General features: G+C 39.1%; 1 protein-coding gene across 4 annotated transcripts in view; it reads left to right on the top strand.

Moving 5' to 3' along the window:
• The window catches only part of LOC125707168 (neuronal PAS domain-containing protein 3), a 280,684-nt gene that overhangs the window by 66,386 nt on the left and 199,697 nt on the right, over window positions 1-14,601 (top strand). For all 4 annotated transcript variants that reach the window (XM_048974125.1, XM_048974124.1, XM_048974127.1 and 1 more), the window contains exon 2: window positions 13,409-13,507. In XM_048974125.1, the coding sequence (XP_048830082.1) occupies window positions 13,409-13,507 (99 nt within the window). The remainder of the gene's footprint in view (window positions 1-13,408; window positions 13,508-14,601) is intronic.

Here is a 14,601-nt window from a genome sequence, read left to right as displayed (position 1 = left end):
GAAAGGATGTAACTGATTCAAGCATTATACCAAAATGGAAAAAATTGGTGAATTATAGTGATATTGTAACTATAGTTACATTGAAAACTTACAATATAGTTATTTTAATGATAAATTATATCACTTATATTACTTCTCTTTCCTTAATGACGTATTTCATACATCAAATTTTTCCACTGAAACTGACACTAAGGGGTCTATTTCCCCCTCAGGCATTTAAATAAAAAAACAAGTTATGTGCTTTTTTCCAGTAGAACCTTGGAACTTGAACGCCTCTTAACTCGACCAACTCGGGCATTGAATGGGTCTGTTGAATTTTTATCGACTTGTACCTCGACCTAAATCTTGGAACTCGACCATTCCTGCTAAAACTTTTATGGATCAAGACTCTACCAATTTGGACCTTGAATGGGTTGATTGACAAAAATGTAGCCGCAACTCAGCCGAAAACCCGGAACACGACAAAACAAAACAGACCTGCTAAAACTTGTGCAGATCAAGACGGGTCTCTGATGGGCTGACACAAAGGCAATTGGACCTACTGGAATGCTGATGCCTATGGATCACCCTCAGTCTCGCGGTAGCTCTCGACCAAGTTTGAAGTGAGAAAGTTGTGTTCCTGTGTTCGGTGTGAATTTCTTTGTGCTTTATCAGTACATTTAGTGATACAGGGCCCTTAGAAAGATGGGCACTTGGAAAGAGAACAATGATAGCAGCAAACCAAAGATGAAAATACTGAGACTAACTGTAGAACTTTTGTCATTTATTGTCATTTACTTCATGTTTATTGCTTTCTTTGCTTTTTCATGTGTATTTTGTTTTGTATTGATTGTTAATGCTTTTTACCATTATTTAGGTAGGTATAAACATTTAAATAGGCAATCATTTGGGGGTCTGGAACAGATTAAATTAATTTGCATTATTTCTTACGGGGAAATTCGACTTGGCACTTGACCAAATCGCAAGTCAAACAGCCTTCTGGAAGGAATTAAATTTGTGATCCAAGGTTCCACTGTACGTGTATTCTCTTTTCATCACTGTGGTGGTGGCAGGGGCGTCAGAAGCATTTTGAATGTGTGGGGGACACACTGGCATAAAACTAATGTTTTATGTTAAATATGGGGGGGTTCAAACGAATAATTATGAAATGTGAGGGGGACACGTCCCCCTCAGATTTAATGGTGGCATCGCCCATGAGTGGCAGTAACTAGCAAATGTATAATATGAATAATACATTGCAGCCTATACTATATTGTAGCCCTATAAATTTATTTGGACTATACAGTTGATTGCATATTTTTTTTTATCTGCAGTGCATTCTAAACTTTCAATCCATGCTCTGAATCATGCTAACATTTACACTATATCCATGTTTCTAAGTAAGAATTGTTCTGAAGGAAGAGGGAAAGAAGCTGAAGTAGCCTGTATGGGTTCATTCTTAAATACGATATGGCTCATTCTCACAAACTCATTACCACAATATATCAATTTTCTCTAATTTTCAAAATTAGTTTGATGACAGACTGACATTATACAACTTAATTGTCTAAAACAGTGGTCCCCAACCTTTTTGCCACCACGGACTGGTTTTATTCCGGTAACATTTCTGCGGACCCGGGGTGGGGGGAAGGGGAGGGTGTGTTAAGAGACTCTTGGGTAGTTAATCAGTTGTGGAGCAAAACAATTGACAATACAAAATAATTGAAGAAAGTACATCTTATTATAGTACTTGATTGTCTTTTGTGGATTACATTACATAAAATTTTTAAAATAATGAAATAACATTTTATCTAGTTTTTGTTTTCTTAAAACTGCAATAGTAGTACCTACTTGAGGAAAATGGTTGAGGAGTCATTAAACCTGAGCTACAAATTACTTAATTTTAATATAACTTGAAAGTTAAGGTAATGCCAATTGCTCTGTATGTCAGGTCAAGGTTGGGGAGCATGCACTGGTACAGCGTGTTGCCGCATTCACCGCACAATGAAACACCTCGGGACCCTATTGGTGACCCCCAAACCACCACATGGTCCAGTCCCACCATCTCTCTCCTGCAGCCATTTGTTATGTGGGGTCCCCTTGGCCTGGTCCAGTTGCTCATGTCCTCAGCAATGAGGATCCTGCAAGCCGGATCACCCTCAGGGAATCTCGCCACATGGCCGTAATGATGTAACTGATGCTTCCTCACAAAGCAGGTTATGTGCCACTTTCATTTGACACAAAGTCAAACCGATGTATCCTCCAAAAAGACACAGTACCAAAGGAGTCCAGTCATCATCTCAGGTTACTGGATAGTGTCCTGCAGCTATACACCAAAGCAGGGAGCACCAGGACTCTAAAGACTTGGACCTTTGTCCTCTTAGGATCAGGAGTGCCCCACACCCCTTTCCAGTGACTTCATGACCCCTCATTCTCCCCAAATCCATCTACTGACTTCATAGGAAGTGTCACCAGAGACATGAATGTCACTGGCAAGGTAAGTGAACCTCTCAAAGCGATCAACAGACACACTTTCTCTGCAGACAGACACACTGCTGCTGGCTGTGCCCGAGAAGTCATTAAAGGCTTAGATTTTGGTTTTTATCCAGGACACTTGCAAGCCCAGACATTCAGACTCTTTGCATAGTCTCTCAGGAGCCCCGATCAGAGCCTCCAGTGATTCCATGAAAATTACAGCATCGCTGGAAAGTCACGATCAGTAAATCTTCAGCAATAGATGCAACTCAGTTGCTGGAGCCCGTAACCCTGCCTAGTAACCAGTTCATGGAAGTATTCAACATAGTAGGAGCAAGAACACAGCCCTGAAGAACCCCAGAGTCAACTGGGAAGGAAACACTCTACACAGCATTCACCTTACCAGTGTACAGGCCAGTTATGTTGTTCAGCAACTTTGGGGGCATCCTGCAAAGTTTCAGGATGTCCCACAGGACAGCTCAATCAACTCATTCAAACGCTTCAAGAAAATCGACATGGGCTGCAAAGAAATTCTGCTGATATTCACGTTTGTGCTGGATGAGAACCCTCACTGCCAGGATATGGTTGATGGTAGACTTATTAGACATTAAACCAGACTGCTCCAGTTGCTGATAGGTGAGTAAGTGATCATGGATCCTGCTGAGGATGACCCTAGCAAGGACCTTACTTGGCACCGAGAGCAGTGTTATCCATTAGTCGTTGCAACAATCCAGCTCATCAACCTTCCCTTTCCAAACAGAGACAACAAGCTCCATTTTCCAGTCAGTTGGAACGAAGCTCATCTCCCAAATGGAAGCAAAGATTGCTTGTAATGTCAGGAGGACAGCCTTAACACTAACCTGGAGAAGTTCACCCCAGATGCCTCAGATCCCTGCAGTCTTCCCTACCCCTAGCTGGTTTACCACTTGTGCAGTCTCAGTGAGATGGGTGGTTCACAGCTAATTGGAGGACCAGCTTCGAGAACTGTGGACCCAGATATGTCCAACGTCTTAGCCGGCGAACCAGCTTTAAGCAGTTGCTCAGTAGCTGGCCCAGTGGGTCACAACTGCAGTGTCATCTGTAAGAATCGTTCCACCACCAGTAACCCTAATTGTAACTCTCCAAGGAACAGATTTGGATATGCGTAATGTTTCAATTCCTTTATAAGCAGGATGTGGGTCACTATACCATAGATGGTGTGTCATTTGATCACATTTTCCTCTAACAAACTCCTCCTTATCTGCCCTCAGGGCCCATGTAGCCATCCTCCTCAGTTCCTGGTACAGACTAGATTTGCCATCAAGCTGTGTACTGTGACTCCTCTCAATAATATCCATGGTGCCCTACAATATGAAACACCTCCTTCTGGGAACACTGGCAACACCAACACAACCCTCAGCGGAAGGTCTCCCACATCACATTAGAATTGGCAATCGCACCGAAGTCTGCAAGTTCCCCATACAAACTGCATGCAAACTCATTGGAAACAGTCTGGTCTTGGAGTCTGGCTAGGTCTAGACTCATTCCTAGTAGGTGATTGCCTACTGGACCTAAGCTAAATAGCAACAGCAAGTCTGTGGTCAGAATTCTTAAACTGGGTAGTTCTGTAGACCTTGCAGTTCTGCAGGAGCCTCCAACGACTGCCCACGAGTATATGATTGATCTCCTTCACTGCGCAACCAGTATTGGAGTATCAAGTCCAACGATGCAGCTCAGGGTGTTGGAAGCAGGATCCAGCGACCTGCAGCCCTTGACCTTTTGCAAAGTCAAGGAATATAGAGCCACTTTCACCATGATCGCCAAATCCGTGGGGACCAACTCAATCCTCGTAGCTAGTCCTGTCAGTGCCATTGATCTCACTGAAGTCACCTATGACTAGAGGAGTGTCATCTTGTGGGCACTCATCAACCACCGAGTGAAGCTGTAAATAAAATGTCTCCCTCATTGAGACACCCCTCACCATGGTCAGAGCATACACTGAGACAACAGACAAGCCTCTCAGAGAGTGTCTTACTCTGTGTCTTATAATAAGCTTATTAAAATGAATGACACCAGACACCACTGGAAAGAGCCAATATAACACAGCAACAACTACTCCCTGCAGACATCAGAGCGACTAGAACAGTAATACGTGTATCCTACAGAGATCTGGCAACTCCCTGGTCTGTGTACCTTAGAGAGTGCCACCACTGAAATGTGGAGTTTATGAAGCTCCACCGACAGCAGAGGAAGATAGTCATCATGCCATAAATACAAGATGCTGCAAGTGGCTACCCGGATGGGTCACCTCAGATGGACCCAACTGCTGCCGTGCAGCAGGCAATCCCTCAGTATCATACCACTTCTGAACCCCAATAAATATTACCCCATATGCTTTCTAGCAGTTTCGACTCTTCCGGGATGAGTTTCCCTAGGGCTTTTCCCTATCGTCTTCATCATGCCTGCAGAAAAGAGTCTTGTCTTTGTCGGAGCTGTATGAAGGTTTTTACAGTGATTGGAATGCCTGTCCCACCTCCAGCACCCAAATTTTTTCTTCGCAAGTTGGAGGACCGCTTGCAGGGTCGGATGCAGTTTAACTTCATACCTAGTGCTCTGCACAAAATTCAAACACTGTATTTCAATGTAACATTTAATGTTTGTCAAAGGATTGTCATGTCTGTGAGAATTACCAATCATAAGCATAGCAGGCTACCACCATACTTTCATTTTCAAAACAAAAGGGATTCTGTGAATTTCAGTTATATTCACAATGCAAATTAAATAGTCCATGTTCCATGTTGCCAAAATTCTTGAGGGCATAACCTCCTATTCTTGATCGATCAATTAAATAGACTTCTTGCACAGTTGTTCCATCTTTTCTTAGACTCTTACATGGATATCTGTATCATTGGAGAATTCTTACCCCATTTTTCAGCAGGTTCGAACAAGAACTACTGATTTTCGGTTAAACAGCTTCAACCAGGCCAGAACCAAATATGCAGTTTGTACCTTTACAGTATTGTCAAAACATTTGCGATCTAATGGCAACACGTGACACTGATACAACACATTAATAATACTTCCTGTGAATTTGATTGTCAGGGGGTAATTTTCTCCAATTGTGCTTTGCCCATATTTCACTGCCTAATGTGTAATATAAACTTATGAATTAAATAGCTTAGGAAATGGTTTAAATGCATTTAGAGACACACTGCATTTTATCAACACAACCCTCACCAGGATAGAGGGATATATGCATTATGTCAAAAAGATGATGGCATTTACTATTAAAAAACATTATTATTGTAAAATTTTCATTAAGCCTGTTCCCATTCTAAGCCAAATGAAACAAACAGGAATAATGGAATTCTGTGATGCAAAACAATTAAATTTAGCAAAAGTCCATCAGACTTTCAATGTATATGTCCAATACCACTTATAAAGAGTACAGAACTCTAATGAGCCTGAAAGCCCAGGACCTCTCCCAGCAGGAGCGTACTGGAAACAAAAAGCAGCCCAGGCAATTGCTGCTGAATGGGGGTGGGTGGAGTGTTAGCTGCCCTCCTTAGTATATTTCGCTGGGGGTGGGAATATCCCCTTGTTATATCACTATCAAATGGTTGGCTACCATTATCCATTGGTCATCTCCTGCGATTGACAGTCCTTTTATATAGGCTATATAATGCCGGTAATGGGAAAGAAACTTCGGCCCTCACAAGACTGACCCACTGGTCAAGTTCCTGAACTTCCCGATGGCCAGTCTGCGCCTGTCTCCAAGGCAGTAGAATGGGATGGGATAACATAGGTATAGTGTTAGAACCATAGGTATTGGGTTAATCACAGTCCCAATCTACCTAATTTAACAATTGCAGTTTTGGCATTTGTTCTCTGAGACACAGAGATAATTTTGGACCCTCACATTTTTATGGCTATGGAAAACACAAAATGTTCAGAATCATGCACTAAATTTGATAAAGAAACTTACGAGAAGGAATGCAGTTATACTCCTGCGTCTTCATGCCATAGATAATCACAGCTGTGATATATTGGAGTAGAAACGCATGACTTGGAGTATGTTATTGCTTTTATACAACAGTTCATCAAGTAGCATTTATAAGATTTTTTTTTATTTGTTTAACATTTATGGGCCTCCGAAAAAAAATTAGTTCCAGTAACGTCAGTGAATATGGGATGGGCTTCGTGTCCAAACCTTCCACATACACAGAAAATTTTGTCTATAACCCATAACGAGACAACTGATTTGTGGAATTACATTGCCTTGTAAATTAGAACCATCCTGCAGGTCTAATAAATAAAATATTGTGGCGCTCGAGTAGTGAAGAGATCATGAGGCAGACGGCAAAGTTCAGTTATTAGCAAAGTTATTGCACAATCCTTAAAAGGACACTAGTAAAACAACAAGCAAGAATAAAGAATAAACTCATTTACACACACAGATGGGTAGCCTTTAAGGAGTCAAAAGTGGATATTTGCAGTCAAGGACAGATTATGGGTTGTGTGGGCCCCTGGGCAAAACCAGCACCACCACCACAACCACCACAATTCAAGGGCCCTTGGCAGCCAAACGCCCTCCCTATAGGGTCAGGGGCCCTTGTAGGCAGAGGATCAAAGAATGTAGGCCCTCTAAAATAGAAAATACATTGTTGATAAGCGTTGCAAATTGTTTTGGGCTAGGGGCCCCATGGGACCCCTGCACCCCAAGGGCCCCTGGGCAACGGCCCCGCTGGCCCGGTCCGTAATCCGTCCCTGTTTGCAGTATGGACATAGCACAACAAGTCATACTTTTTTTGTCAGTTCAGCAGGTAATACGAATTTAAAATCCGAAACAGAGTAAAATAAATCCAACAAAACGGAATGCATATGAACCTTTACTTCACTCTCACTTCCACCTATGTTCATCTTTGTAACCAGTGGAAACACCAGCAGGTTCACAAAAGGCACCGAAGAAGAACCAGCCCAGCAGCAGGTCCATGTTGGTGGAAATGAGGCATATGTAATGGTTTTTAGATGCACCTGTAAAGCAGAGTGATACAGCTGATGTGAAATGTCTAAGTGTGGTTTTTCTCTGATAACCACACTCATAGAATGCCAGATTTCTTGGTTGGAACTAACTGTTGTATAATAGCACTGGTATACAGTGATTTTGGTGTCAACAACGGTTTTATATTAATTTTATGGTGGTGATTAAGAATATGACTTCGGTTTTGACAGATTCGCTCTAGTTTCCGAGATATTTAACAGTTGATTAAATAATTAACGCAGCACATTTGAAAAGCATTCAGAATTGCAAGAATATTTTTATTTAACTTACAACTAGCAAGTAAACAGTCTAACGTCATACAAAAAAGAAATTAAAAATAACAGTGACAGGAAAAAGTTATGTATGATTTGATTAATACAATATTAATTAGTTATTAATTGTTATTAATGTTAGTGCTTCAAAAAGTGATGTTTATGCGATTTCCTTGATGCGTGTCATCAAGACAATCATATTGGAGACTCCAACAGTAGTCTGCCATCTTGTGTATGCCCCATCTGCATTGATATCTCTCTTCCATCACCTTCATATTCTGGTGGAACCTCTCACCTTGTTCCTCGCTGAAGTCTCCAAGGTTATTTGGAAATCTGTTTAAATGGCTATGGAGATGCTCATATTAACTCCCAAATTTCTGAAGTTAGCATATCTTGCACCAATTCTTCATAATTGTCTACTCTGTGATTACCCAAGTAGTTCTTCATTACAGAGACAAAACTCTTCCAGGCCGAAGCCTCAGTGTCATTCAAGCATTTGGTAAAATTGGAATTGTTCATGAGTTTATGAATCTGAAGACCATCAAAGATTCAAGCTTTTAGTTTTTCCATGCTCAGTCCAGGGAATGATCTACAAATGTACTTGAAGCAATTACCCGTTTTGTCAAAAGCCCTAACAAATTGCTTCATCAATCCTAGCTTAATATGAAGCGATGGGAGAATGATTTTGTTCTTGTCCACCAGCGACTTGTTGATGATATTCACAGCGCCAACAATTATTTCTTTCTTTGTAGGCCATGACCCTTTTGTCCAATGATCTTGCTTTGCCCTGCTATACCAGAGGCACATGAAGCATGGGTATTTTGTGTATCCAGATTGCTGTCCCAAATCGACCACTGATGTTCATGATAACGGATTTTTTGTAATACGATTTTTACATTTTCATATTCTTCTTTAAGTTTTGTTGAGTGAGCAATGGGGAGAGACACATAACCGTTACCATTGTGAACACATTTCAAATTGAAATACAAAAGAATTATATGGTACATTTCATTACCTAAGACACTGTTAAAGAGTCAAAAGACAGACCCAAAGCTATTGCATTTGTTATCACACACAAGTCGCTTTGGGGGAATGCAGTATTTTCATGAATGTCCATTATCTCAAAAACTAGAACCAATTCAGCAAAAGTAATCGGATTTTTGAATTCAGCACTTGCAAAATACCCTAAATCCATTCAAAAAACCTTGGCACCTGAAAGAAAAAAAAATTTTGTAGACCTGTGTAATTAATACATTCTTATTAGAGTAGCACTTCAGCATGCTTACTCTACTGTTAGATAAATGTAACAGAAACACGATGTGGGGGAAGTTTGTTCGCTGCGCAGGTAGCATTGTTACCTCACACCTCCTGGGCTGAGTGTTCTCAGTGTGCCTCCTCCTTCCTGTGTGTGGAACATGCATTTACTCCCCCTGATGCACAGGTTTCCTTTGAATGCTCGGGTCAAGTGATTGAGCGTAGCGTGTGTATGTGTATTACGTTTATATTGAATTTTCAGGTCTACACAAAGATTTGTGAATGCACTCAAGAAACTATAAATACCAAAAGTCTCGAATTTAGTTTACTTGTGGTTAGGGTTAGGGCTGGGTACAGTAGGGGTTAAGATTGTTATGTTGGGATTTTTCCACATAGAAGTAAATGGAGACTCCCAACAAAAATATAATTATAATACTTGTATGTGTGTGTGTGTGTGTGTGTGTGGTGTAGTGGACTGGCTTCCCATCAAGGCTGTTTTCCTGCCTTCCCTGTACTCTGTGGGAGAGGCTGCAGGCCCATGTGTCGGTGCTGTCAAGTTTTAGTGAAAACTTTGGAATGAAAAACAGGCTGTGTAAATCACTTTTCCCTATGTTATGTTTCCAAACTATAGTCTGATTTTCAAAGTATTATTCATATTATCAGCAAAAGAATGACCTGAAAAGAATTTTATCATACTGTTGTGAACGATTCTCTCTTGCAGTACAACACTAAACTTCATATTGTATAATTATCAAATCCAAATGAACTGAACTGCTAAATAAATGAATCTTTTAAGAATGGGACTACTTTGGTTAATGCGTAAATCAAGCCTAGGATAGCAGAAATTCCATCTGAGTGAGAGTAACATGCAGTCAGTTGCCTCCTGTTTTAATGCAGTGGATAAGTAGGTTGCAAACTAGAACCGATAACAATATACCATGTACCAGCTATCCATTTTTTTTTTTATTTCAGTTCTGCTTATCGGTTCCCATACACCACATAACTGCAAGAGCCTGTTTTAGGTGAATGTGTCATACATCAGTGTGTAACAAGCTAGCATGTGTGACAACAGTGTGAACAGTCAAAAGTGTCGTTTCACTTTTTTAAAGAAAATGACAAGTGACACAAATCGAATCTAATCTTAAATTACTGGACTGCTGACATTACTGGTCCTAGATAATACTATCTAGGACCAGTATACAGTTATCCCACCTGAAGCTGGCTAAGGCACCTTAACTTAGGAAATGTCTTAAATGTGTGAAATTAACGTTATTCTCTCTGTCTGTGCTTGTTTTTACTTGAAAAGTGCATAATTCAGAAACCTTAATTTGTCTATTTTAAAACGCGTTCTCATAAATAAATAATAAATCAGCATTTTCATGAAATGAAATAAATCACAACATGCGCCTTTATTTTTGTCTTCTTAAGGTGGATTTTCATAAGTGTGTGACAACTTCCTAAATAACTCTGCTTGTTTATGTCAGAAAGACTTTAAAAAATATCATTACAAAACTTAATGTGTCCTTTGAAATACTCCCGCTCTCAACAAACAGAAACATCCGCTTTTATATGAAATCACAGTAGAAACTGCTTATAGTGATCACATCTGTCTCAGTGAAAGTGATCACTATAGGCAAATGATTATTATAACCGAATTGTTTTTTTTTTCTTTGTGTCTTAAGCAGATTTCCATCTAACTGACATTTGTATATTTATTACTCGAATATAAAGTAATAGAACAGACAGCATCACAATTTACTGGATACTATTGACTTTTTTCAAAATACAATACAGCTGTTTAGAATGCTTTTCAAATTATAGCACTGTACAAATTAAATCACTGAACTGAATAACTGAAATATGCTATAATTCAGTACTATATATAAAATATAGATTATTGTGGTTTCGCTGTTGCATCTAGTTGGCTCATATTTGGCAGTTTACCATAATCTTTGATGATTCTATATTTTTCATTAAGAGAAAGCAACTGTCTTCTTCCCATCACATTTTCTGTGCACAGGTAGCTAGCCAGTCTTCGATGAAGATTTAGAAGAAATTGTTTTAAAGACTAGCACAAAACAAGCTGATTCTTCTTAATCATGCATTTATGCACTTATACAGTACAATAGTTCTTGATTTTCCCATTCTGCCATACTTACCATTAATATTGCTTTCAGAATACAGCAAAGCTACAAATCATATAGAAATAATATAAAAGTAAAATAAAAATGTATTTTTGTCCTGCTTTTTTACCTTTATGGAGTCAAAATGGGGAATCAATGACAACCAGAATTGACAAGCAGAATCAGAATCAATAAAATTCAAACGATACCCAACCTTGTGGATATGGGAGTAAATAAATTTACTTGAAGTATTGCAACTCTGTAGTGGATAATTGGTTATGGGCAATAGATGGACAAATGGAGGAACTTGAAGTAGAAAGTATTGTGTATATGTTTCAGTAGTAGAAATGTGTTTCTGTTTCCTTGTTTAGTGATTATTAATACCAATAGCATAGAAAGAGGTCTAGTATCTCTAAAGTGAAGATTCTTTCTTCCCAAACATACTTAGTATTCTATAATTAACAAGTAGTTCATTATAGTTTGATGTATTCTCTGGAAATTCATGTTATCTTACATTTTTAAGTGCACTGAAATGTATAAGGAATTGCCATAAAAATCTAATTTGAAGTATGTTTTCTGACATGAAAAGATATTAAGGTAAAGTATAAAACTTAAAAACACAACATGAAAGTTAAAAGATGTTAAAGATAAAACTTATCTAAGATTTTAAGATTTTAGCTGGCTTTGACAAAGAACTGAAATGTTAAAAGCAATTCATACCAGAGAATCTTCTCTTTAAACTGTCTTGCCATTTTCTTTAAAACGTTTCTTATCTTTGTGCTATCTATGCTTAGCAAATTACGATGTTCTCAGCCATTAAATTATCTTTAAATTAGCTTCCGTTATATCCTTGTAAGGCATGGTGGTGCAGTGGTTAGCACTGTTGCCTCACCCCTCTGGGACCCCGGGTTCGAGTCTCCGCCTGGGTTGCATGTCTGTGGAGTTTGCATGTTCTCCCCATGTCGTCATGGGGTTTCCTCCGGGTACTCCGGTTTCCCCGCACAGTCCAAAAACATGCTGAAGCTAACTGGAGTTGCTAAATTGCCTGTAGGTGTGCATGTGTGAGTGAATGGTGTGTGAGTGTGCCCTGCGATGGGCTGGCCCCCCATCCTGGGCTGTTCCCTGCCTCGTGCCCATTGCTTCCAGGATAGGCTCCGGACCCCCCGCGACCCAGTAGGATAATCTGTTTGGAAAATGGATGGATGGATGGATATCCTTGTAACATGATTTTGGGGTAATCCTAATAGAAATGCGTATGCACTTCCGGTTCTCTATTCGCAGCTAGTTTCCGAGTGTATGAAAATACCCAGCAGGAGTATTAAGATCACACAGTCTAGTACAACATTGAAATATTTCTCAAAGTTATATGCTATAAAAGATGCTCATTGTCAGCCTTGCAATGCTGCATTGCAAAAACAATCTTTAATCATTAAGCTTGAAAATGTTTAATAAATGTTAATTAACATTTATACTTTATGTTGTCAGAATGTCATTTTATGTTACTCATATCAGTACCAATATATCTTGAGACTAGAATATTCTCACATTATTTTCTTGTATAGTGTATATTCTTTGTTCTTTCACTTTTACCTCTCTCTTTACACACACACACACACACACACACTCATATATATACAGACATATATACATACTGTATATGTCACATATATACAGATGAATGCACGAAATTTACTTACTGCCTCACTTTATGATTCTGTTGCTCTGAGAGTTGTGTATACACGAAACACACTGCATTTGAAAAATTGAATATAGTATCAATTCTGACAGTCCCTTTTTGAGGGTCAGTAAAATTTCAATAATTCACTGCAGAGTTAAAGTCAATTTCAGTCACACAATGTAATATATATGGCTTGCCTGCCAGCCCTGTGCTGGGTACAGAGCCCTGTATGAATGTGACATCCAGGAATTTCAAACATTTTTGCTAGAACAGTCAATGGACAGTCTTATAAGATTCCACATGACAAAATCTTTTAAAGTTAACCTCCCAAGTGCATTGTGTAGCTGTCAAAACTTATGTATATGTTTATACCAAGGAGCCACACAGTAAGGACAAGACATTGCTCACTGATGATCGCCTTACTAGCATACTCTTTTAAGCCATTTACTGCATTAATTATGGATCTTAAAAATTGCACATAGCACAGAACATTAAAGCATAAATACATTTGACTCTGATTACTATTGTCTGTCAACTTTTCTCTGGGGAGGAGGGGGGGTAGTATTCTCTCCTACAGCCGTTAAGAAATTTTCAAATTTTTCCACAGCGACCCCTACTGGGAGAGGCCAGCTAATGCCAGCTCCTGTTCAGCCTCTAGGCCCAAGACACTCCACCTTGGAGGGCAACAACATACCTCATCTCCATGGTAATTCCCTCCCTTTTTCCCCGTTATACAACACTCCAGTTTACATTCTTAATATTCAGTTCACCTAAAAATTATGCTTTAATATCGATTTCCCTTTTGTTTGCTTGTGAAGCCAATATATTTTGATTGTAAAATGGTCATCTATGTGAAAGGGTGAGTAAAACATGAAATCAAAAACATTAAAAAAAAACAAGGTACATGTGATCTTCCAGATCTATAACCTATTTATCTGTTTATTGGTTTGTTTATTAATTAAAACAAAGACTTATAGAATATTACTTACATCAGAGACAAAGTTCTAACTGAAATCCAACATTCATAAAATAAAGGCTATCGACAGTAAAAACAATGTATTTTTCTTGTTCTAATAAGCCTTTTACTGTAACAGTGCTTCTTCAAGGCAAAGTTTGTGTTACCACTTCAAATGGAAAGATGCAGTCCATATTTAAGTGATGTTTTTCTAGCTACATATGCTGGACGAGACATTTCAGCATCAGCCTGGCACTGACTGCTTAAGCATGTATATTGCTGCTGCACTATTTCTTTTTAATTTGACACGAACATTGTGGGTCATAAAAATTATCTATAACAACGAGTATTTATGTTTTTTTTGTGAAAACAAGCTGTTTAAATACATCATGTATTGCTAAAAAGACAATATGCAAAAGGTTTATTAGGGCTATCTCTGCTGGCTTTCATGATAGATAAATGATGTGCTTCTCCTGGGAATGTTGCCCTTTAAAGCCGTGGAACCTGTTGGAAGTTATCAAACTTGTGGAGATAAAAGGAAAAGCAGGAGGCACAGCTTTAACATATTCCTCTAGGAGTTTGCTTAACAGACTGGCTTAAAGCTTCATAAAACGCCTTTTCGTTTATCTTCTGGTACTCATTTTACATTTCCTTTGTAGTAAAAAGAAGGGGGTGCACATTCAGAAATAAATAGCAAGCATAATTCTAATGTCTCTCAGGTGGATTCTGTTGGAATTTAAATACAGAGCTAACTGGTAAATCGATGTAGAGCATTAAAAGGATTTTTTCCATCACACCCGGAAGATGCCTTTGCTAATAGAGCATGAACATGTTGTCTTGTTTTC

The sequence above is a fragment of the Brienomyrus brachyistius genome, chromosome 14, assembly GCF_023856365.1.
Source record: "Brienomyrus brachyistius isolate T26 chromosome 14, BBRACH_0.4, whole genome shotgun sequence".
NCBI lineage: Eukaryota > Metazoa > Chordata > Actinopteri > Osteoglossiformes > Mormyridae > Brienomyrus > Brienomyrus brachyistius.
Note: the sequence above shows the minus strand (reverse complement) of the source record. Positions and strands in the feature narration are given on the sequence as shown.